Raw genomic sequence first — 24419 nt, 5'->3', positions numbered from 1 at the left:
GTGTGTCCTCTGCTGTGTGTATCCTGCCGTTTTCATCCAGAATGACACAAACTGCTGAGTAAATAAAGCCGGTGAGTGTCGGAAACAGCCGGTAACGGCGCTCCGTGTCAGAACACACTCAGCAGGTTTTTGTACAGACGCTCCTTTTTATTTAGTTTCACTGGGAGGGATTTGATTATATTGTAGGGGTCAGAGGTCATGTGGCCTGCAGCGGGGGAGTCCGGCCTTGGCTCAAGGACACTCGGCAGGGTCAGGCACACTCGGAATCACAGCCGTTGAACCTTTGACCCTCCTACATTTCACATCCAAAATGACTTTTCCCAAAAATTCTGCTTAATTTGGAGCCTCAGATGGGCAAGTCGGGGGGGGGGGCAATTAGCAAATGACTCAATTTGCATATTCATTATCACTTTACTTTGATTAAAATAGCTGCAGCAAGGCTAAGTGCATGAGCGCTGGACCAGAGGAGAAAACCTTCCCACACCCGGAGCGCCACGATCCGAGAGCGGGAACAGACTTGCAGCCGCTGGAAGTCAAAACAGGTTCATCATGTGCCTCTTCGCGCCGCTTCCCTTGAAACAAGACGATAAAGTGGGAACATTAAATTCATTACCTGAAGCCCACAGACAGCAAGACCAGGGACGGCTGTAAAAATTCCCATTTGTCCAATCAGGAACAAGTTAGGAATCACCTGATTCCCGCTGCACATGCTGCAGGTACCAGCTGCTCCCCTCTTCCACAAAAACAGCTGTTTTAAAACCAACAGTTTTAACTGTTGTGCAGTCCTCCGGGCTTTAATGCTGTTTTATGCTGCCATATTTTTTTCATGACCGCTGAGCAATGAATTCTGGGATGTTGAGCTGCGAAGGATCCACCTGTTGGATTCTTGTTTTTTCCAGGAAAAGGAGCAGCCGTTAACGGGGGGCACAGCTCGGGCTTTAAGACTAAAGGCTAAAGCCCACATCTGAATTTTGGCCACAGAGGGGTGGGGCTTCTCAAAGGGGGTGTGGCTTTATCCAACGATGGTGCCTTTTATCTTTTAACTGCTATTTTGGGCTTCCACACATATTCTGAGTGGACTGTAAACTACAGACTGAGACCATAGACTCATCAGGAAAGCGTTTACTGAGGAGGACGAGGGACTTTTTCCCATAGACTTCAATGCACTCTGACTTCTTTAAGACCAGAGGAGTTGCCCTCTGATGGTCAGCAGGTAGAATGAAAAGTCGGATTCAGCTGCAGATAAAACCAAGTGTGTGTGTGTGTGTGTTTGTTGTGTCACCGACCTCGTGTTTATCAGTTGGTCTTCTCCGTCGCCTGCCCCTCCCTGTATCACTCACCCCTCCTCTCCCCGTCGGTTGGACCGAGGAGACATTGGAGCACTCCGGTTCAAACCCCCTGTATTAACAAGCCTCTTGCTCAAGGGCCCTTCAGCCAAGTAGTGAATACCTACGCTGACCTCTGACCTCCCTGTGCTGGAATTTTTTTTTTTTTTGTCTCCATGGACATTTCTGAGAGGAGGCAGGAAAAGAGCAACACAGGTTTCTTCGTAATGAGGCGAGGAGAATAAAACCGAATGTGGAAACAGGCTGGAAGGAGTCCGTGCAATCAGGGCATCAGCAATATCCGATTGATTCATACAGGAATAAACAATATTCAGAATATTTCAGCATGGCGTAATCCTAATATTACCATGGAAACAGAGTTTAGGCAGACTGCAAACGCCCAACAGTAAACAAGATAAGGTGTGTGCGAGTCTCGGCGTCCCGGCTAATCTCAGCCACGCATCTCTCTCAGGTTTCTCATAAGTGAGATAAGAGCTTGTCCACGTTATTGCCACTGAGATAACGTTTTTGCATTCGGCTAATCAAATGAAAAATACCTGAGCGTTACAGGTGATAATTAGATACTGACGGCTGGAGTCGACTCACGCTCTCTAATGAGAGCAAATCTCTTTTTGTTTTGTGACTTTATTATTAAAATCCGGAGAAGTAACAAGAAGGAAGGTTTCCGCTCACGTCTCTGTCTGTTAGCTCTTTGACTTCTGATGGAAATCCTTCACATCCACGTGATGTTTTTCTGCCGATTGAACACGGGGACGGAAAGTTTGCACCTTGAGCCGACGGTATAAGATCGGACAGTCGGGCATTCACTCATCACCCATCTAAGGGAAGGCCGCAGTTAGCGTTAACGTCAGGGTTTGGAGGCAGAGCTGACTTATCAAGATCACCCAGGGCTTCTGTAAGTCGACAGAAGGTACCGGAACAACAAAGAGAATAATCAGAGAGTCAGAAAGACTCACCAAACGACCTTCACCAACTTTTAGGGCCTTTTTTTGCTAGCTTTGACAGGTGGAGGTAGGTGGGGGCTGAATGTAGTCGCTTTCCTCAGATGACCTTCTGATCGCACAGATTCTGCTTCGTCAGCCGGGCTGAGGCAGTAATCAGACTCCAGATCAGAACCTAAACAGGCCGGTTTAACTCACATTCCTCTGCCTGTGCCGAGCTTTAGATCCAGACCCACAGCGTCGTAAACGCCGTTATAAAAGACAGAATGGAAACTGAGTAACGTGAGAGAATAAATCAGTCACAGTGCTTTGCTCTGGGACTGATTATTCTTGATTTATTCTAATAAAAGTTTATTAGAAGTGCTTTTGTCCGGAGCATTTCTTTTTTCCTCAGCAGGGCTCCCTCCACGCCCGGCTCCAGAAATGTTTCTTGGCAGGCCGTAAAGACCCTGTGAGGCAGCATTACGGCCCATGTGACAGTAAAACCTCCACAGAAACACTGATGGAATCCTCTTCGCCCATCCTGCCTATTCAAGAGGAAGAGGAGCAAGCCTTTTTTTCCACACACCCCCAGCAGCGCCTTTATAACCTTTATAACCGCCCAGCACCATCGCTGGGTGGTTATTTACATTTGCATTTTCATTCTAGACAGTGTTATCTGGAGACACTCGCAGTGAGAGCGGCCGTAGCGGAGCTGGAAATGCTGGTATGGCAGCGGGCAGGAAGCAGTCCGTGATATTCCTGTAATCCCTGAGTGAGCGAACAGAAACCAGACGCAGATGGACGGGTTGTTTTAGTCGGAGATGGTAAACTCTGCTTTCAGCAGTTTCCCTCAAAATAAAAACCAGTCTAAGGGTCCTAACGGATCACAGCCTGCGTCCAGAAACTGAGCTTAACTGACTTTATGTGGCTGTCTCCTCCGGTCTGAGAGAAGAAGGTGTGCCTCAGGGAATACGTTGTCTTCGGCCTACGAAGCGCTTCAGATGTTCATGTAGTCTGGTTTAAATACGCTCCCGTTAGAGCAGGAAACGGTTTGTGCAGTCAGACGTTGAGCTCCGGTTTAAAGTGATGTAAGTGCCAGTGGTTTATTTACCTGACGTTTCTCTGTAAACTAAACTAAAATAATTTGACATCAGAATAAAGCTCCGGCTGCCCGCAGCTCAGCTGATTTTTTTTTTTTTAAATAGAAGGTTCTAAGTCCTTTCACTAAATCCCCATAAAGGATTTAACGTGCCATTAAAATATGCCATTTGGTGGAACCTTTTATCCAAAGCGCCTTACAGGAGCCTGAGTGCATACGTTCTTTACAATGCTGCGCCGCGCCGCGGTGGACCAGCACTCAAACTGTCGGCAGGTGAAACCGACTCCCGCTGTGTATGTGCTTTATTTGTGATACGATTTGGAAGCGTCCAAGACGGATAAATAAATAAATAGGTCTGATAGATCTGATGAACCTGAAGGTCCAACGACCCTCAGGATGCATGCTAAGAATCATGGGATAGGATTTTAAGGTGGCGGCATCATGATTCGTCGCCGCGCCTGTCCCCTTAAAACGGCGCTCTTCCTGTTCCTTTAACGGCGGCTTTTATTTTTTTATCGTGGCGTCTTCTGTTCAACGATGTGAGGTGGAGGCGCAGTGACTCTTAGCATGGACCAGCTTCACTGACCTATATACGACGGGATATAAGTTTGAGCGCACACACACACACACACAGTCTCTCAGGCTTATAGCAGCTGGATGGAGACAGTGCTGTGTTAACTGAGGACACAACACACACACACACACACACACACACACACACACAGACATATGGAGACAACTTGTGCACACGTACGCTCGAAAAAACGTACACGTGACTTGAGGACACGATAATGCACAACAGGCGAAATCAGACACACACAGCCTGCAGACTGGACCTGTTCATATAGAAGAGAGGAAGACGCACAAAGACGCACACAGACGCACACAGTTACTGTCTCATGTATGTTTCATTGACCCAACTCTTTGTCTCGCCTCCTCTCATCCTTCCTTTTGTCTTTTCCTTTCCTTCCTTCCTGTCCTCCTCTCTCTCATACTCTCGATCGCTCCTTTGTCCTTATTTGACTTTGCTCCCTCTCTTTATCTCTCTTTGCTCTCATCCTTCACCCTCATCTTTCCGTCCTCTCCTCCTTATCGCCATCTCCCCTCTATCCTCACCCCTCTTCTGTCTGATCTGTCCTTCCTTCCCTCCTTCCTCTTTATCGCCTTCATCTTTTCATTTTTTTTACTGTTTTTAGTGTTGTCCTCTTTTCACCTCCTTTTTTTCCTCCCATCTCATCTTTGTGTCCTCCTTTCTGTCCTTTTTTATTCTCCCTCTGCTCTCTTCTCGTCTCCTCCCTCCTTCTCTTACCCCCTGACCTCCTGCCTCTGCTCTCCTCTTCGCCTCACCCTGACCTTCGCTCCTCCTCCTCCTCCTCACCCCCGACTACCACCTGTTCCTCTTCATCCCCTGACCACTTCCTCCTCCTCCTCTCCTCTTTTCTTTCTCTTCCTCTCTCGTCTCCTCTCGTGGAGGTTAAAAGAAAAACCCGTCCACTCCTTCACCAACGCCGCCTCACCCCCCCATCTATCCTGACCTCTCCTCCCCTCTCTCATTCTTTTTTCCTCACTGTCATCCCCTCTCTCCTCCCTCCTGACCTCCCCCCCCCTCCTCCTCCTCCTCCTCCTCTCCTAATTAGCACCTGAGCGTACAGGCCTGGTTAATATTCGGCGGCGAGGCGCTGCGACGGCAGAAGGGCACCTCACCGTCTCTCCTGTGCTGCTGTTGCCATGGTAACGCCATGGAAATGAAGCACCGCTTTCCTCTCTCTCTCTTTCCTTTTTTTTATTTCCTCCCTCTCCACCTTCCCCCTCCCTCCCTCCCCCCTTCACTTTTTAATGAGTCACTGCATCCATTAAATTTTGGGATGGCAGTTGGGGGGGTGGGGGGGGGATGGGGGAGCGAGGGGCGGGTTATGAGGACGAAGCAGCGTCGTGCGCCGAAACAGAAAAACAAAATTTAAAGGAGTTAAAAAAAAAAAAGTTTCATTTCTCAGAAATAAATAAATAAATGAGAAATAAATCGATGTTGTTTTCAAAAAGAAAAGAGACGTGATAATTTATCTGTTGCCCTGACGGAGGCCTGTGATTGGCTGCTCCGTCCAAGGACAGGTTAATTTAATTAATGAATTTATTTATTTGGTATTCTGACAGGTGTGTGTGTGTGTGTGAGGAGGTGGGGGGGCAGTGCTGGGGTTTTGGGGGGGTTATGGATGAGGGCTTGGCCTTGATGAAGTTCTTCAAAGCTGCTAATTGTATTTCATTCATATTTCATAGTCGCGGGGGGGGTCGACAAATCGCTGCAGAGGATTGATAGAATGTCAGGTGGGGGTGTGTGTGTGTGTGTATGTGTTGAATTCCTAAAACATGCTGGTGTGTATTTGTGTGTGTTTCTTGTATTTGTCCATAATGGCAGTTGGAGGTCAGGGCATTTTGTGTGTGTGTGTGTGTGTGCGTGTGATGCTGCTCCTATATGAAGTGGTGTGTCAACTGGCTCTGATCTTGACCTCTGACCTTTAGTACTTATTTTTGCAGTTTATTATTATTCTGATATTCAGCTTGGTAAAGATTCAGACTTTTAGTCTCTTGATAGTTTTTTCTGTTGACTTAACAACATAAAACAGAAACAGAATGTGAAGTGAAATTCATAGAAGCTCTTTTTTTTCATGAGTATGTTTCACTTATTAAAAGCAGATCTTTTTTTTACTATCACCATTATTAATATCTCAGGTTGAGAATCACATGTAGAGTCCTGAAGAGGAATAAAACAGCTCCTCTAACTGTCAGGTCACAACTGTTTTATTCATTTGACTTTAATTTTTAAAATCGACTTGAGAACTTACAGTAATTAAAGGTCCATATGATCTAAAGGTAGCTGATGATTGGCTGAATGGCCTGTTGGTGTGAGAGCTCCAGAGAAAAGTAAAATTACACTCAGATTCAGATTTATCTTCTCAAGGACATCAACCCTTCAGATAAATTAAATATGAACCTTTAAAAGGTTTTATGATGACGTAAAAATTGTTTTAATAACTTGCAAAGACACTGAAATGACATATTAAAAGATCTGCTGACCTTAAATCTGAAGCTGTAATGTAAATTGAATAAAAAAATTGGCAGATGTTTTCAGAGCAGAGTTCACTCAGCGATGTGGACTGACGGAGTGTGAGCGATAAGACATCAGTGAGATGAATGGACGGTTTGATGACTGCAGCCTTCGACAGCCTCGACCTTGAGCCGCTCGATGCGCCGAGCATTTTGGCCCGCTCGGCGCTCGGCGGCTTTGGCGTGAGGCTGGAGAGCACTGCTCCAATTATCCAGCCAATCAGCCGGCGCTCAGAGCTCTCTCAAGGTTCCCTGCCAATGAAGAGCCAGCATTGTTCTCATCGGCACATCAAGTCGCCTCACAGGATCCATCAGTCATGTGGCCGGGCGGCGGCTTCCAAGTTATCCAATGCTTAGATTGCCGTTTGGCCTCAGCCCACAAAAGTGGGGTGCTGGGACCCGTTCAGGGACGAGCAGGGTCTCCAGAGGGTCCTCAGGCTTCTTTGGCTGTCAGGTCGCAGGCTTACTTTCTGACTCAGTCTGACTCTTGGTTCTCTTTGGGGCTTTTTGTGTTTGGCTGTGAAATAAAACTCTAGTCACAGTGTTTCTGAAACAGTCGTAAGTGTCGACGCACCGTGACATCGCCTGGTTCAAGATATAAGGCTTGTAAACTAGAGACTGAGACCATGAACTCATCAGGAAAATGTTCACTGAGGAGGAGGTGGGACATTTTCCCATAGACGTCAACACAAATAAAGAACATTCAGACAAGCTGATGAGGCTGGTCCTGAAGGTCCTGGGCTCAGGAGAGGAAGCAGGTTTGTCTCCTGGAGGATGTTTGACCATTTAAAACGCCGTCACATTATCGCTGGCAGGTATTTGGATCAAACTGTATTCGATTTTTTCTGTATCACAGAGACCTACTTAGAGGCCCGTTAAGACGGATTATCTTTCAGGAAGAAGTGATTTCTGTACCGGAGTGTTTCTGTCTGTAATTCCAGACTCCGGTCAGGAATTCCCATGACAGTAACTCCTGCAGACTGCAGCCGCTGATAAAAATTCTGTTTTCCCTCCTGAAAAGGGTCCAGCTAAAATAACCTGAGGTAAAACCAGCCGTGACGTGCTTTCAGTAGGTTTCGCAGAACTCTTATATAACTTGGGTGAGATTTGGACGGCTATAAGCTTAAGAGGAAGCAGCTGGAAATAGCCCGGCGCTCTGAGAAGAGCTGGGTCATACTACCAGCTGTGTTAATGATGCATTAGCACCACGAGGTGCCCGCACAAAGGCGTCCTTTGATCAATCATTTAGGACACACACACACACAGAGCTGGCAGTTTTTGTGCAGCATGATGACTGAGCCTGAGGGAGGTGGGGGGTGTCACAGGAACCGGGACGTTTTAGTTTCTGAGCGACGGCGTCCTTAAAGAAGCCTCCTTAGTTTTTAAAGCGTTCTTCTGCGCTCTCAGGTGGTTTTCCCTTTTTGATTCATTTACTTCTCGCCGTCTTTGAGTCACGACTCCCAGGAGGCCTTGCAGCGAGAGCAGGAGGTGGAGTAAAGTGTCACGCTCCAAGTCAGGGGGCCCTTCATGGAGGCTCATCAGGGTTTCTGTTGAAATACGGTCATTATCTGTGCTGACACATTGAACGAATCTGATATTGTCTGCATTTAATACTCTTCCCCTCTCGGCTCCGTCCATTCTCATGGCGGGTGATTGATGTCAGAAACAAAAGCGCCTTTACAGTGAAACCACAAGTGATGACGCTCGTTTGGACGAACGACCATCCGCTCCGTCTTCTCAGCAGACATTTCTGGCATTTTGTTTTGGTGCCATCAGCTTAAAAAAACCAATGAAGGTCGGTTATCAGCAGAAGCTGCTTGATGAGGTTTGTTCTCTGCCGTCACCGTGTTTTGTTTTGTTTAGTTTTTTTTAAAGACCATGACTGTCTGGTGTGTCAGCGTATCTGAATGTCCTCGCTGTGGCCTGAAGGACTCTCGGGGTGCCGTTCCCTTTTTGTTGGGGGCAAAGTGGACCGGTGGTAGATTGTCAGGACGAAATGTGATTAAACATTATGATGGAGAACAAGCTGCATCTCTGTCAGACAGCCGTTCGAGATGAGAACCGATGGGATGAGCCTTTTCTGCGTCTTCCTGCTTGAAAGGCCTCTGCCCCTCCAGTTTGCCCTTGTTCCAGTAAAAAGTCTTTAACCCCCCCGATTAGCACACTTGGCTCCTTTCGATCTGCCTTTTCATCCTCCTAATTTGTCATTTCATTTCCCAAGGTATCTCTTCATTACCTTCTTTTTCAGCTCCAAGTTGTTTTATGGCTTCCTCGACACCCTTTTCTCTCCAGCGTGCCCTTGTTCGCCTCCACGTGCAGTCAGATAGATGGATGGAAACAGTTTGTTGTCAGACTGATGCTTGGCTTTGTCCTTGATGGAGGTGAGACTGATGTTTTTTTCTCTCGTCAGTGTCAGTCGAAGCTGCAGTGAGCCCTGCCTCGCCCGGCCGCCGTGCTCCGGTTACTTCGGTGTCACTTTCAGGGGAGTTTAGGTGTCCCGGCCTGGTTCTAAATTTGGTTTGCAGAGGTTTTAGAAGAGGGAAATCCCGGGAGGAGGGGAAGAGTGTGTGTAGCAAACAAGCGGCCACATTTGAAGATTTAAAGTGGGACGTGTCGGTGAAGGGAAGAGCTTCGTTTTTCTTTTTGTCAAAGATCTCACCTGACTCTTAAAAACAAATTTTGATGGTTTTTTTCCCTTAAAATGTGAAAATTACTGTTGTCGGAGCGGCGGTTTTATTATTTCCTCCATAATTACAGAGTACTGCCGTGCTCCGAACAATCCCCTGTGCACAAATACTGTACGAGTAATTACAAGGATGCGTGGAGGCGAGCTGAGCCCGACCAAATGGGATGCAGCCAAGCGGCATATGACTCCCCTCGTCAGAAGTTGGCCCGGAGTCCTCGAGGCCGATCTAGTGATGCAGCAGAACATGACACTGTTGTGTTTCTTTTTTCTCCTCCTCCTTTTTCTTCCGTTTTCCCGGAGCTGGCAGCCGCGGCGTCGTTCCCTGTCAACATGGAGCGAGGCCTCCACGGCTGCTTCGGCCTGCAGCTCTGTCTGTGTCTGTGATTGTCTTCACTTCTGTCTTTCCCCTCCTTTCTGTCTCTGCTCCTTTCCTGCTCATCTGCACCACTTTCTTCCATTTTTCTTGGCACCTACTCGCTCGTCTCCCTCCACCTCTTCCTATACATGTAACTCTGCTCTCTTCTCCTCAACTCCTCCCACACTGTTTTCTTTTTCCTCTTGTTTCATCTCCTTTTCCAGCTGCCTCTCTCTGTCTTTTCCCATTTCACCTCTGGCAAAGTATTTTTAAGCAGCTCTTCGTGGACAGAACGGCCGATGCATTATTGGTTGATATTTTCTGTATTTTTCCCTTTTTATCAATCTGTGGAGACAAGAATGTCTTTAAAGGAGGAACACCGATCGTGTTTCAGCTGGAAAATGCATCTTGTCAGATTCAAAGCGATCGGCCGTTGCATGCTGTCGTGTTGGAGAGTTTGTATGTATCTGTGATTTCTGGACGAGTGCCAGAGGTGTAAGGTGATTCTTGGTTTTTAATCATCCGTGGAAGAATAACAGAACTCAGTGCCAGCAGTTCATTCCTGTCTGTTTCAGTCCACGATGGGGCAACAAGGACGTGGCGATATTTCAAAGTCTGGAAACAGAACTACTCGACTGGAAGAAGCCCAAAGTAGACCAGCGGGTTAGAGACACCGATCCCCGAGCAGCAGGTTCAGCCCAGCTCGACGTCACCCAGTTTCTAATTTGTGTATCCACCATCTTGGTTTTTGAAACCAGAAGAAACCATATTTGGAAGAGAAGGTGGCGTCCTCCAAATCAGGTTGTGTTGAATACGGCAAACTAGAGACTGAGACCATAAACTCATCAGGAAAGCGTTGACTGAGGAAGAGGAGGGACATTTTCCCATAGACTTCAATACAGTCTGACTTTTTTTGTACCAGTAGAGTCAGCGATGGTCAGCAGGTGGAACCCTGCAGGTGGAAGCAAGATGTCTGCTCACGAGTCGGTTTCCGGTTTGTGTCGGCCCTGCGTCTGCAGTCGTCCCCTCGGAGCTGTGAGGTTAATGTTGACTAGTTTCCTGAGAGCTGATTAATACTAACTAATCTTCCCGCTGTAGTCTTCACCTGCTTGGTGAGGAAATCTCATTAGCCGGCGTGCGCAGTAAACAGCAGTGTAAATGCATGAGATTTATAATAACACAGGATTAGTTCAGTCTCACTGCGCAGCACAACACTTGAAAGTGGACTGTGGCAGCAGCAGAGTCGGTGTGTCTCCCGTGCAGCCAGCGAGAAGCCCATCAAGGCTGCGAGAGCATGAAATATGTCCAACATTAAGTGACACTTGGGACAAATAACAGCTTGCCCGATACTAATTAAGTGTTGAAATACTCAGTTTTTCTGGCAAGTATGTTTCATCCCCACCCCCTAAAGGATTGGGACACCTTTTCCAACTTTGCTGATAGAAAACACACCAAAAAAAAAGCCTCTGTGTTTATTTTATTTTTTTATTATTTCTCTGGCACTTTCTTCAGCTCAACCAAACGGCCTCATCCTCTTCATCTGTTTTCAATTTGTCTTCTCTCTCCCCCTCCCACCAACCGTCACCCTCTTTAAACGCTCTGTTGTCCTTTTCTCCTCCTCCCTCTTTATGTTTATCTGCTTTCTTTTCTCGCTCATCTTCCTCTTCCTCCCTCCGTCTGCCAGGCCATGGCCTAGTTAGAACCTCCTCTGCTTTGTGGCTGTCCTCTTTCATCAGCTCCGAAGTTTTTACGCTCTTTGTCTTTTTCCTCCTTCGTCTCCCTCTCTCTCCCCTCGTTTTCCACCTGCTCTCTCTCTCTCTCGCTCTCTCCTTTCTCCCTCCATTTGCTTTTGCCTCCCTCCCTCGGTTCCATTGTGTGGATGATAGCTGTCAGGAGATCTCATCACTGAGTCTCTCTTATTACATGATTACAGGGTAATTATCCTGTGAAGTTGTCTTTGCCCGAATCTATGAAAGATGCTTAATGTCTTTTTAATGGGGTTTGGAGTTTGGAGACTTTTTTTTTCTCTCCCTTCCTCGTCTTTTGTAGTTACTGTGGACTCTTCACTTTTTTTGCTTTCACATGTGATCGGCCTGGAACAGCGTGTCCTGATTAAGTGGCTCTTGGATTCGTAGTAATTTCCAGGCACCGGCATCTCACTTTTGTTTCGAAACTTCTGGTCTCGGCTCCGTCAGCAAACGACGGCGTCTGACGTAGAAACCTGGCTGGGTGTTTTGAGGGGGGGGGGACAGAGGCAGAGGGGGCGACGTCTCCACGGGGCGTTGATTTGGACAATGTCTTTCTCAACATCTGTCTCGTGTACGTGCGACGTTCCGTTTTTATTAGAAACATCCGCAGCAGAAGATGTTTAGTTTGTGTTGCTGCTTCTTTTATTTGTAATGACGACTTTATATCTTACACAATTTCTCACTTTGTTGCCTTTCAAAGAGAATTTAATAAAAGATACTTCAGTGAATGCAAACGAGTTCTTGATGGATCAATAATCAGAGAAAACATTAGTCAACGTAAATATTATTGATGTAAAAATAATATTCTAGTGCTTAAAGTGGAATGAGACATTTTGGGGCTCAAGCCGAAAATTAAAATAATTTATTGGAGAATAAAGTTACAGTCATTACAAATATAAAATTACTTAAAATTTTATTCACAAATAGTTATGAAAATGATGAATTCTAACGTTTCTGTATACACAGATATATATACACGATGCTTTCTATTGAACAGACCAACAAATCAGAAAATCAATTATATAAAAGCCAAAATCAACCAATCGATTTCGCTCCGGGGCAACAATGAGGCTCAGTGTGATCTGTGGGCTGAGGGAGCTTTATGGGGCCATTTGTTAATGAGTGAAATCTATTTTGAGCCCAATAATTAAGGATTAAATACCAGAAACACACCCACAGTCGGACTTTGTGCTCAACAAGGGTCCGATCGCACATCTACAGCTTCTGAATCCAAATTTAAAAGCTGAAATATGAGTCTTTGTCTGCAGTTGATACTTTTTCATGATAATTTTCCTCTAAGTGACTGAAATAATTTCGCACATAGAAAGTATTGATGCTTCAATAAATCATGACATGCAAATCACAGAGAAAATAACAGAAGAAATGAACAGAAATATGTTTTCACGTTGACAGAATTTTTTTCTCTCTCTTTTCAAAAATAAAAAACACCTGAAGCAGCTGCACATAAAATAAAAGTCATGAGGACATGTTTCCTTAACAACACCAACAAGAACACAAAAAAGACTTATATGTTTATTTGCTGTATTTATCTTTGGTGATGAGTTTGGCAGTTAAACGGCGTTCTAGAGCCGACACTGAAGCGGCGCTTTACAGCCGAGGCGTGAATTCATAATAACTTTAATATTGTAGACGCAAATTTCAGATTTGAAGCGAAGCTTTAGGTTTATTGCCTTTGGGGGAACCTTTGATCCGAAGTGCAGAGTTGTACAACACAGTGTGTATATTTCCAGCACAAGTGACCGCAGAAGGATAAAAACACCTCTGCAGATGTTGCCGTGTTTCATCTCCGGTACCACGCTGATCTCACGTCTCTCAAATAAATGGGCCGTTTCAACCAAAAGCTCCCTTCGTCTGTTTACAAAGGTGCAAATTATCTATTTTCTCCCCCTCTGTCATTGCCCATCACACATTTTCCTGTTCTTTGTCTAATTCGGGGTGAATGAACATCACACACAAACAATATCAACATGACTTCTCTCTGTGTTTTTGTAATATGTGTTTTCCTCTGCTTTTAGGCTTTTCCCCAAGTGGCTGCAGCGAATCTCACCAAACACAAACAATATTAACATGTCATTTTCTCTCTTTCTGTTTGTTTCTACGCAGCTTGAGCACCGCTGCTGTCTGTGATGCCCTCCCATGACGCCCAGGTCAGCAGCTGACACTGCCAGTGAGCGGGAGACGCCACTGCACAACCGGTCCTGGGCCGGCGCCGTCCGCCGGTTCTCGCCCTCCCTCCCTCACGCTGGAGACTCCACCTCCTCCCACCAACCAATATCCACAACCATCAGCCCCGATCCGCCCCAGTAAGACCCCCTCAACTACCGACACGCTGACGTCCTTGGCAAGCACCAGCAGCAGCAGCCAAAAAATACAGTATCTTCAGCGCAATCAGCAACACCAGCACTGCCATTATCGCCACCACCAGCAGCAGCCGCCATGTCCAGTCGTAGAAAGTCCTCCAACCCTTGCATGGTTCGGGTTGTCAACGACCTGCCTGAGGAGCAGGATGAGCCAGAGGAGGTGATGGACATGGAGATGTTGGCAGCCAACGACGCGACAGAAAAAGAATCATCTGAATCTACAGAAATCAGTCAAGCCTCCCAGCAGAAGAAGCCAGAGAATCCAGACCAGCAGATGTTTCCAAAAGCAGTGGAAAACCAAAATCCTGAGCCATCAGAACAAGAGGAGCAGTCGGGAAACGAAGACCAACCCCCCGTCATCGAAGACGTAGAAGCCAGAGAGAAGAAGGACAGGCCGGGGGCCGAGTCCGACCCGGCATCCCAGAAAAAGCAGCCCAGAGGTTACGAGTGCAAATACTGCCCGTTTTCAACGCAGAACCTGAATGACTTCAAAGAGCACGTGGACTCCAGCCACCCCAACGTCATTCTCAACCCGTTGTACCTCTGCGCTGTCTGCAACTTCAACACCAAGAAGTTTGACTCGCTCACAGAGCACAATGACAGCCAGCACCCGGGCGAGACAAACTTCAAGTTCAAAAGGATAAAAAAGAACGGTCAGACTATCTTAGAGCAGACGATAGAAAGCAAGGACAATTCAGCAGATTGTGAAGTGATGGACGAACCGGCTGAGAGCAGCAGCAGTTCTGCTTTCCCGCCCTGCATATCCACCACGGTGAAAACTCCTGACAGCATCCAGCCGCTCTATCCGGGGAGCGATCTGAAGAGCCTGATGCAGAAGGATCAGATCACAGCAGTCAACATCAACGGAACAGTCATCATCCCCGAACCCACCATCCTCCAAGGGCTCTCCCATGTCACCCCGATGCTCCAACGCCCGCCCAACTTTAACTCTGTACCAAAAATAGCTGTTCCCTTGAACACCACCAAATATAACCCTTCGTTAGACGACAACCTAACACTGATCACCTCCTTCAACAAGTTTCCGTACCCAACCCACGCCGAGCTGTCGTGGCTGACGGCCGCCTCCAAGCATCCAGAGGAGCAGATCAAAGTCTGGTTCACCACCCAGAGACTAAAACAAGGCATCACCTGGTCCCCAGAGGAGGTGGAGGAAGCCAGGAAGAAGATGTTCAATGGCTCCATTCCTCCCGCCCATCACATGTTCACCGTCCTGCCTACGAGCTCCATCTCTCAGCCGTCTGCCAAAGTCTCCCAGCAGCCCGTCGTCCACACCACGGTTGAGCATCCAGGTTATGTGCGTACGACAGTGTCCAATGGGTTAAGTGTAGTCCCCACCACAAACGCTCCCACTGGAGTCGCTGTTGGCTCCAGCCACAGCCTCAAACGAACCCTCCCAGCACACCTGACAACGGTGTTCGGCCCAGAGTCCAAGCGACCCGTCATGGCGGTCGCCCCACATTCAGGCGACGCAAAAGACAAGGGCCTCATGGCTCCTCCACCGCCCCCTCCGCCCCAGAAAGAACGCCTCCCAATGGCTCCGCCTCCTGTTCCCATGGAGATGAAGAGACCTGTAGCAGTTCCTCTGGTAACCACAGAGATGAAGAGGTCGTCCACAGCTGTGCCTTTAATGCCACCGCCATCGACGCCGTCATCGCCATCTTTGTCATCCAAAGGGAAGATTCTCTCGACACTTGGAAGCCCCAAAACAAAGCCAGTGGTGTCGCTGCCCTCCATAGTCTTTCCAGAGTCTTTAACAAGACCGATGATAGCCCCCCCGCCGATCTTCGCCCCTCCATTCAAAAACTCGTTGCTTATTCCTCGTGGCCTGCCCACCACTTCCAAAGAAAAGCATCCCACTTTGCCAACTGCTGATCTGAAGCTGCCAAACTCCCCTCCGCTCGTCACTCCTCAGCTTCGGAGGCCGACCATTATCCAGTCCATCCGCGCTCCGGCAAAAGCCTCGGCCCAAATTCCAGGCTTCTCCTTGGACGGCAAGAAGCTAAAAGAGCAGCAGGGAGTGGAGCTGAAAGCCAGCTATCCCAGAGGGGACAAGGTACTCGCCCCGATGGCCGACTCCCACTCCAATGGGACGACTCGCTTAGATGTGAAATGGCCCCAGAATCAGACCCCTCCTGCTCACAACAACGGAGTGATGCATCTGGACGGTGGTGACGCAACAGCGGCGCAGAAATCCGACTTTCAGCAGAAGTCCTCTGTGCTGACGCAGTTCCCTTTGCTTGAGAGGATGAAAGGAAAGACGGCAGAACAGTTGAAGATCCTGGAGGAAAACTTCCTGAGGAACAGCTTCCCGACGCACAGCGATGTGGACAATCTGTCAGCCACCACCCGCCTGTCGCAACAGGAAATCGACAGCTGGTTCGTGGAGCGCCGTGCGCTACGCGACAACCTGGAACAAGCACTTCTCAACTCCATGGGCACGAAGCGGTCTGGCGTGGGCGTCGTTGCTGACAAACGACTACAGCAGCAGCAACAGCAGCACCAAACCCTCCAGCTGAACGGGATTCACAAACCAAGCAGCGGTGTGGGCCACCTGAAGAGCCCGCCTCCATCCACGCACATCATCGCTCCAGGCCCCATCGCACCCTCCGTCCCCAACCCAAATTCCTGCTCAGTGCCTCCAGACAGCCGATCCCTGGCACTCCTCAAGGACGACTTTGCTCAAACCCGGTGGCCTTCCCCTGAGGAGTTCAGCCAGCTGGAGGGTCGGACAGGACTGGCTCGTGCCGACCTGGCCTGCTGGTTCAACGACAGTCGGCTGCAGAGCGGTGGCATGGAGCTGACAGAACTTTTTCACAACAACGGCGTAAATGGCGGGCAGGGGCCGCCTTCCTGCTCCCCCGAAAACGCTCCCTCCAGCATAATCCAGCGCAGTCAGGAAGGAGCCGTAACAAACAACAGCAACAGCAAAGTGCTCGAGGTTGAGTTGGGATGGCTGATGGAGCAGCGCAGCAACAACTTCAGCAGTCAGCAACTCCACGAACGCTTCTCTGGCAGGTACAGTCCTTTTACTTCATGTTCTGGTTTTACTTTTTCAGGATGTAACTTTGATAGTGACGTCTGGAGTCACGTCTCTACGTCAGACGCTCCTATTGGCTCCGGTGGGTGATGTCACAGCCAATCAGAGAGTCTCTGAATCAGTCCTGTATGTTTCTGAATCAGATATTTGTAGCTGATTTTTTTTATCATTAATGAGCAGAACTCCTGATCAGATAAAGACAGAAACAATCCAAACACGAGAGGAAGGAAAGAGTGCGTTTTATTCCAGTCTTCACTCAGTTCCATATATAATTAACTGAGGTTGAGCTGATTCTGAATCTGTGGAATCATTTAAAAAGGAGTGATCCCTTTTTAGTTTGGCTGTAAAAGCAGCTGACTGATAAAATTCTGTGAACTTTGTTCACAAGTGTATAAATGGAAGTAAGAGGCACTCAGGGCTTGTTAAAAGAAGCTGATTCTCCAGTTTTAGGAGTAAAGAAACAGCTCAGACCGACACGGAGCAATAAAAGCTCTAAAGACAGCATGATTTATGGAAGCATATACACTCTGTGGGCTTAATAACGTTTAAAGAGATGCGATGGTAAAAGTGAAAATGAACACACTGAGCTCTCTCACAAAGAGTCAGCTTCATTTTATTTGTTTGACCAAAATTGCCCAAAAATGTCGAGATTGTTTCAGTTTCACAGAAAAGTTCCACATTTAGCTCGTTCATCTTTCTGCTCCCATCACGACTTTCGTGTTGACCTGTGAGTCCAAAATGATTTTTTTGTTTTCAGGACGTTCATTTTCAGTCTGCGCTGTCTGCCTGCAGTCTGGGACGTCTTCGGTTAAAGTAAGAGCGGTTTAGGCAGCGCCGGGTTCGGGTTTGGTCTGTAAAGACAGGAGTCAGGAGGACTTCAGAGCAGCAGATCATACGGAAAACAAACAGCGGCACAAAGAGATTCCAAATCTAACAAAGCCGCTCAGCTAAGTTCAAACTAGAAGTCAGCGTCAAAATTGACTCTTCATTTCACACAAAAGTTGACTTTATTTTTTTATTATTTCGGAATACAGTGAAATAAAAGTGAGTCCTGATATCCGGTTTGTCCCCGTTGTAATTGAGTGATGCTCTCTTGAGACTTGTCACATGAGGCCTCCACCATCATTGGAAAACTTGATTTCTTTTCACATTACATGAAGAAAATTTCCTCTATCAGAGTTAAATTTCTCTGAATATTATTGCAATATAAAAAGAGAAACAAACAGAACTCCTTGGCGCTGATTTGAGAAGTTATTTGGCTTTCTGCTGATTGTTAACCCCCGTCCTTTTATCAGAATTAAATCAATGTTTTTTAATTCTGTGTTTAGATAGAAGACTCGGGGGGTTTTAACATTCAAAGTAATTAAATATATTCCAATTTCCATATTTAATGTATCTGCTTATGTCTATGTGTTTTCCACTTGACTCAAATATGTTTTTATAAGACTCTGTAATGATGAAGCAAAGATTAGTGATGTCTGTGTAAAAATAAGATGAAGAAAAAATGAATAACATTTTTATAGATTTTTAAAAAAAATCTAATCTTGCTCTTTAATCTTTTGATGAATAATAAAACTGATGGAAAAGGGAAAATTCAAACAAACAACCTGTCCTTTTAAACCTAAAATAAAAAAATTGAACAAGGAAGCATTCAATTGGACCTTTTTAATACTTTATGTGCACCAAAAGCTGGTTCTAAAAATGATTCACGTGTGTCCTTCCAAGAGCAGAAAACAGAAAACAAATCAATAACAACAATAATAATAATAACTTCATTCAAACCATGCAGAAACACTTTTGGGGAAAATAAAAGAGAACCATCCTCATAATCATTCTTATGTAAATAAAGTTACATACGTTACCTGAATACAAATAACAAGAGAAAATATCACACTTTTAAAATAACTAAATAAATAAACCAACCAAAGTCAAACTGATGTCGCTTAAAAAGAAAAATCTATTTTTACAGGGTGGTTCATTTCCAAACCACCAACAGTAGGAGTTCAGAGGACCTGACCAGACAGCTTCTGTTTCTGAAGCCGAATTTAAAAAGTAAAATATAAAGTTAGAGCTAGACAAAGAATAAACTTCAGTATAATTAGAGAGAGCAGACCCTTTTAGACTTTATGTTTTTAAAAATGTCACTGAGTCTGCTCTTATTCAGAATGGACTGATTCTCTCTGTTAAAGACACAATCTAACTTCAGCGTGCTGAACGGGGTTAAAATAAAAACGTCTAGCTCTTCAGGCTCTTGTTCGTTCTCGTTAGTTGTGTTCATTGATGTTTGACCTGTAATGGTCCAACAGACTGAGGCAGCAGAACGTGGCCGAGCTGAAGAACGGCGGGCAGAACGGGGGAGTCGTGGCAGGAGGGCGGGACGTGTTCGGGAGCTGGCTGGACGACGGACGCTCAAGGAGAGGACGGGAGCTGCTCCTGGACCGAGACAGGAAGATGGCGGAGGACACGTCTGGGAGGCTGACTGGATAAACGGTGAGAAAACGCTTCGTGGTCGGAGGTGAAACGGCGTCCACAGAGCTGGTGGTTCATTGGTGTCAAAAATAAGACATGTTGTACATGTTGGAAGTGTGAATTATGTCCCAGTGAAATGATGACTCGCTGATTCAGAAAAGCTAAGTGAAGCCGAGCGACGTTTTCAGTTTCAGCTCTCACTCAGGTATCAATCTAAAAGGGATTAGTCCCAGTTAGTTTAGAGTTGATCAGTTCGATCACGTGACAGCGACCTGCAGGTCCCGGGCCTGAGCGGTCGGACCAATCGCAGCGGCCTCTGTCGTCCTTCTGCTCTCAAACAGACTCCGAGCCGACTCGTGTCAAAATGTTACATTTTTTAAGCATTTATATACAGCTGCTCTGTCCTCCCTGCTGATTGGGTGGTTCAGTCTGTCAGTCAGACAGTAGCCCCGCCCCCTAACCCCTCCCCTTTCCCTCTAAATGAACATCATGTTGTATTTCAGACTGAGACCAGAGGAGGAGGGACATTTTCCCATAGACTTCAGCCCTGACCCTGAAGGTCGTTGGGTAGAATGCAGGTCCAGAGTCCATGTCAACATTTTTTATTTTTTTTTTTTTTTGGACTGAGACTCATCGTGTGGATCTATTGATCGCAGATTTCATCAAAATTCTACGGAGAATTGTTTCATTTTCGGTTCTTTTAGATTTGAAAAGGTCGGAAAGAGGAGGCCGGTTTTTACATCCTCAGGGACTGAAGTGATTTAACCCCCCGCTGCCCAGCCTGTTCACGTCCATCCAGCCGGCCGCCTGCTGTGTGAGTTTTGGCTGACAAACACCAACTTCAGGAAAATTTAGGAAGACAGACATTTTCACCGGAGGCCAGAAATAGCAGCAGACCCCCCGGTGGGGTAAAGTTTGATAGATAAAAGGCTCCGCCTGGGGCAGAGCGTGACGACAGAGTCCTCTTCCCTCCGCCGTCTGTTCTGACAGCACAAAGTTTTAATGTTTGCTCTTCAAAATAGAATCTGTTCAAATGAATTCCTGGCGACAAACAAACAAGCAAACAAGGCGGAGACTCGACTTCTTCGCTTCGTCTGACTGTCACCAAGTCTGGATGCCTTCAAGATCAACGGCTGACAGCTGCAATCTGTAATCAATAGGCGGCGGCCGTCTGAGGAAGGTTTCTGACACGTGGACATTTTTGGATTCCTTAAAAACAGTAAAATGAAATTGTATTTATTCATCCAGAGAAACTGCAGAAATGCAGAAAAGAAACTTTTTCATCCTTCTGTCTTTTAATTGTTGTTTGAGCAGAAAGAGGCCGGCTGGCTCCGGCTGAAGGCGGCTGCTAGTGCAGACCCCCAGCAGCTGTCCAGATGTTGGCTTAGAGGGTACGAGCAGAAACATTCAGTCATCCTTCTTCTTCTGGAGAACATCATAAAAACCACACAAACATTTTGAATATCAATTATACAGTAATGTGACAACTGACAATAAATAATGTTTCATTCATTCAAATAATATACAACGTAAAACATAAATAGTGTGAATATTGTGATGCAATTTAACAGATAACTAATTTATAGGAAATGCATTATAACTGTCTGTCCAAACAGAGTGTTTATTCATTAGTTGTGAAAATTCTGCAGTACATTCCAATATAATAAAATATAAAGTATTATAACGTAGCCGAACAGATTGTGTTTATTTATTAGCCGTGTTTATTTGGTGGAGGTTTTTCTTGGGGTGGCTGCAGCTGCTCTCTCTAACTCCTCCACTCTCCACCTCTCTGCTTCGTCCCACACAGACTGAGAAACACCAAACAAAGCAGCCGGCAGCTTTATTTGCATAGAGGTCAATTTCTTTAATTTTTTTTCCAGAATTTAACGTTTAATGTCAAGCATGTAAAATCAAACTGTCACTTTGCTGCAGTGGCGGCGGCGAAGCGTCGAGGTGAGCCGTTCAGGTCGATGTGATTCAGCTGATGAATTAACACGAGCTGCTGCCTAAACTCTGGCAGTTAGTGACTGCGGTCGCACATTCGTCTGCTCTGCCAGACGCTCAGTTCAGGTGCCAGTTAGTGTTGGAGGCTGAATCCGGCTCTCCAAATCAGTTTGGCTCACAGGCGACCGACTGTGGCAGGTGAACGCTGGAATCCACCAAACACTCCTGATGGAAAAATCTGCCCCAGTTTGGAGCCGCGCTCCAGCTCTCTGCTGAAATATGGTCGGAGCTGCCTTTAGTCATTTTTCACACTTTAACCATTTAGAGGGTGTTGCTGCTCCTTTAAAAAAACAAAAAACAAACCAAAACCATCTCTTCTCTCGCAGTAAACGTTTTTTGGGTGGTGTGTTTTTGTGATCAAAAGTTAAAACCTCAGTGACGTCGGCCATCCGTCTGAAGTTTCCAGTTTAGTTTTTTTTTTTTTCTTGAACCAGCAGAAACCAGATTTGGAGGTGAAGGTGGATCTGACCTGCTCTGTACTCTGTCCTGATTGGCTGGTGAAGTCTGTCAGTCACACAGTAGCCCTGCCCACTACTCCCCCCCTCTCTTCCTGGTCCGTTTCCCTCTAAATGAACATCATGTTGTATTTCAGACTGGAGGGACATTTTCCCATAGACTTCAACACAGTTGGACTTCTGAAGTCGCCCCCTGAGGGGCATCAGACAGGATGAAGGTTTAAGACTCTTCAGCTTTGGATTCCAAGATGTAGAACAAATAAGTGGAGGCTGCAAACAGCCGCTCTGACAACAACACCTGAGAACAGAGACCTCGGAGGAATCAGTCTGTGAAGACAGACGTGAAAACTGTGCGTTGTGCGTCGTTTGTTGTTTCTAATAACGCATTCGGAGCGCCGTCTGAATTCATTCCTCAGTTTATCTCGAAGAAATATAACTCACAGCTGCACGCTCTTCTTCCTCTTTAGTCGTGACAGATGGAGCCGAGAGCCAAAGTCTGAAGACAGTGAAGTCATTGTAGTGTGTTTTGAAAGTATATTTTCCATCGCTGTGTGTGTGTGTGTGTGTGTATCTCACTTGGCTTTGTTAGATATGTTGTTAAGCTCCACCCCTCAGGTACACAAGGGAGGAATAAGGAAAAAAACAAGCCAACGTCAGAAGCGACTCCTCACCTCAGAGGTGACATGTGAGATTCTGAATAGAGTATTGTTGTTGTGTGTGGGTGTGTGTGTGTGTGTGTGTGTGTGTGTGTGTTGAGAAGACGAAAAGATGTTTCACCACACGAATCTTTTCAGCTCTGCACATTTTATTTTTCTTTCACTAAACACAAAATGCATTTTTTACTTTTGACTCAATATTCAAGCCCCTTCACAATGCACCACAAAAAACACTAAAAACATGAGTGTGTGTGTGTGTGTGTGTGTGTGTGTGCGTGTCCTTCATTGTACCAAAGCACTCTCCGGCCGTCACATCAGCATTCTGCACCAGTTCAGCAACAGTTTTTTCCTGATTCTGCTTATTCAAACCTGAAAGAATAAACCGACAGAGCAGGTCAATTTTATTGATACAACCCGACATCACAGGCCGAACATCGTGTGACCTCTGACCTCTGACTGTCGGTAAATGCGTCCTTAAAAATCTGTCTATATTCATTAATGCAGCTTTAAAAGACTTTAGAATTAGACCACAAAGAGAGGCCGTCTAACTGACTGTCAATAAAATACCAAACAGCCCGAGATATGAAGAAATGAGGACTGCAGTCTCTTGAAAAAAAAAAAAATTAAACAAGAAATTAAAAATAAATTAGAAATCAGTCTGCATCTCAGAAACGATCATCTCACACGGCTCCCATTACAGAAATTAAAGACGTCCTAATGGCAAAGTCATTCAACAATTCAGCAAAACATAATCAAAATGAAATATACATCCTCAGATATTAATCTGTATTAATCCTAACGCTGTCCTTTTTGGGGAGACGGTGACGTTAATGGAAGAAAGAAGAGAATATTAAGAATAACGGCGCTGTAATTAATAACCAGGAGGCAGCTGCAGACAAAACCAGTTCTCACATTTTGAAAAGGTGGAGAAATTAAATATTAACAAAATAACCTTTTGTACACTTTATTTGTCCCACTGTGGGGAAAAATGTTCAGTGAAAATGATAGATAAAGGGGGGAGGTGAGGTCAGGGGTCAGAGGTCACAGCAGGAAGGTGATGCCATTAAAGAGCGACGGTATAAACCAGAATGAAGTAAAGTGTCATAACGATCGATGAAGCAAAAACAAATTCCTGGTACGACGCCTCCACTGTGTGTGTGTGTGTGTGTGTGTGTGTGTGTGTGTGTGTGTTAATAGTTTGTGTGCACCATCCATTGTCCTGTCTCACTAATCACAGCAGCTCAGGGCTTCATTTAATCAGCCGAGCGCTGCGAGAGCGTCCCATAATAACTTATCAACAGTCGTAGCTTATAGATGAGGCTTAATTGCCCCCCCCGACCCCCCCACGCTCTTTGTCATTATTTTAATATAAAACAGACGCAGCAGAGTTACCTGTTTCCAGGTAACCACCGTCTTGAAACAATGTTTTTATTTCCTACCATCAGCTTTAATAAGGAGCAGCTTCTCTTTTTTTCCTTCTCTTCCAAAAACAGAGCAGGTTTTCCAGATTCTGCTCAACGAAGACTAAACCAGCACAGCGTCTCCTTATTTTCTATAAAAAATCCATTTGAACCAGAATAACCGAAGTTTCTCCTGCTTCAGACGCCTCAGAGGTCTACAGGGGCCGGAGCGCTCTTCCTGTCAAGGAAGCAAAAACCCAGAAAAGACTGGGATGTGTTTCTCCTTTTTTAAGGTGGTATCTCCCAGATCTTGTGTTAATCCGCCACCAAAGCTGAGTCACTGATATCCACAGGCGGACTGTTGGTCAGCCGTCGGCCGCGCTGCTGCTGTTCTGAGCTTAAATAGATTTAATTAAAATAATTTATTTTCTTTTTTAATCAGACTCACGACACTGATGTGCTGAATTCATCTCACTGCAGTAGTCCATTAGGGAAATAACGTTAAAGCGCCTTTATTTGAAAAAAGAAGCTGCTGGAAGTGAACCAAAAATCCTCTTCAGAAACATTCTGCTAAATTTCACAGGAATTTGCTGCAGAAATTTTTATTTTTACTTATTTATTTGTTTTATTTTTTTCAAATAAAGAAAACCTAAAGAAGCAATCTGGAGGACGATGCAGATAATGTTTCACAAAAGTGACTCATTTTTGCCCTCAAGTTGTTGGTGTTGTTGAATGGA

General features: G+C 45.9%; 1 protein-coding gene and 1 long non-coding RNA gene across 4 annotated transcripts in view; one reads left to right on the top strand and one right to left on the bottom strand.

The window, feature by feature from the left end:
* Window positions 1–24419, top strand: part of LOC115050522 (zinc fingers and homeoboxes protein 2-like) — a 78600-nt gene that overhangs the window by 48558 nt on the left and 5623 nt on the right. The window contains exons 1-3 of one of the 3 annotated variants that reach the window (XM_029513357.1): window positions 10433–10551; window positions 13384–16676; window positions 19005–19188. In XM_029513357.1, the coding sequence (XP_029369217.1) occupies window positions 13717–16676; window positions 19005–19185 (3141 nt within the window). In that variant the 5' untranslated portion in view covers window positions 10433–10551; window positions 13384–13716 and the 3' untranslated portion in view covers window positions 19186–19188. Of the gene's footprint in view, window positions 1–10432; window positions 10552–11340; window positions 11446–13383; window positions 16677–19004; window positions 19189–24419 lie in introns of those variants that run through there. The other 2 variants (XM_029513359.1, XM_029513356.1) reach the window with 2 other exon arrangements.
* The window catches only part of LOC115050524 (uncharacterized), a 16324-nt gene continuing 14329 nt past the window's right edge, over window positions 22425–24419 (bottom strand). Inside the window, exon 7 of the long non-coding RNA XR_003841206.1 lies at window positions 22425–22651. This is a non-coding gene — a long non-coding RNA (uncharacterized LOC115050524). The remainder of the gene's footprint in view (window positions 22652–24419) is intronic.

Source organism: Echeneis naucrates, chromosome 11 (assembly GCF_900963305.1).
Source record: "Echeneis naucrates chromosome 11, fEcheNa1.1, whole genome shotgun sequence".
Lineage (NCBI taxonomy): Eukaryota > Metazoa > Chordata > Actinopteri > Carangiformes > Echeneidae > Echeneis > Echeneis naucrates.
This window is presented reverse-complemented; position numbering and strand designations above follow the sequence as displayed.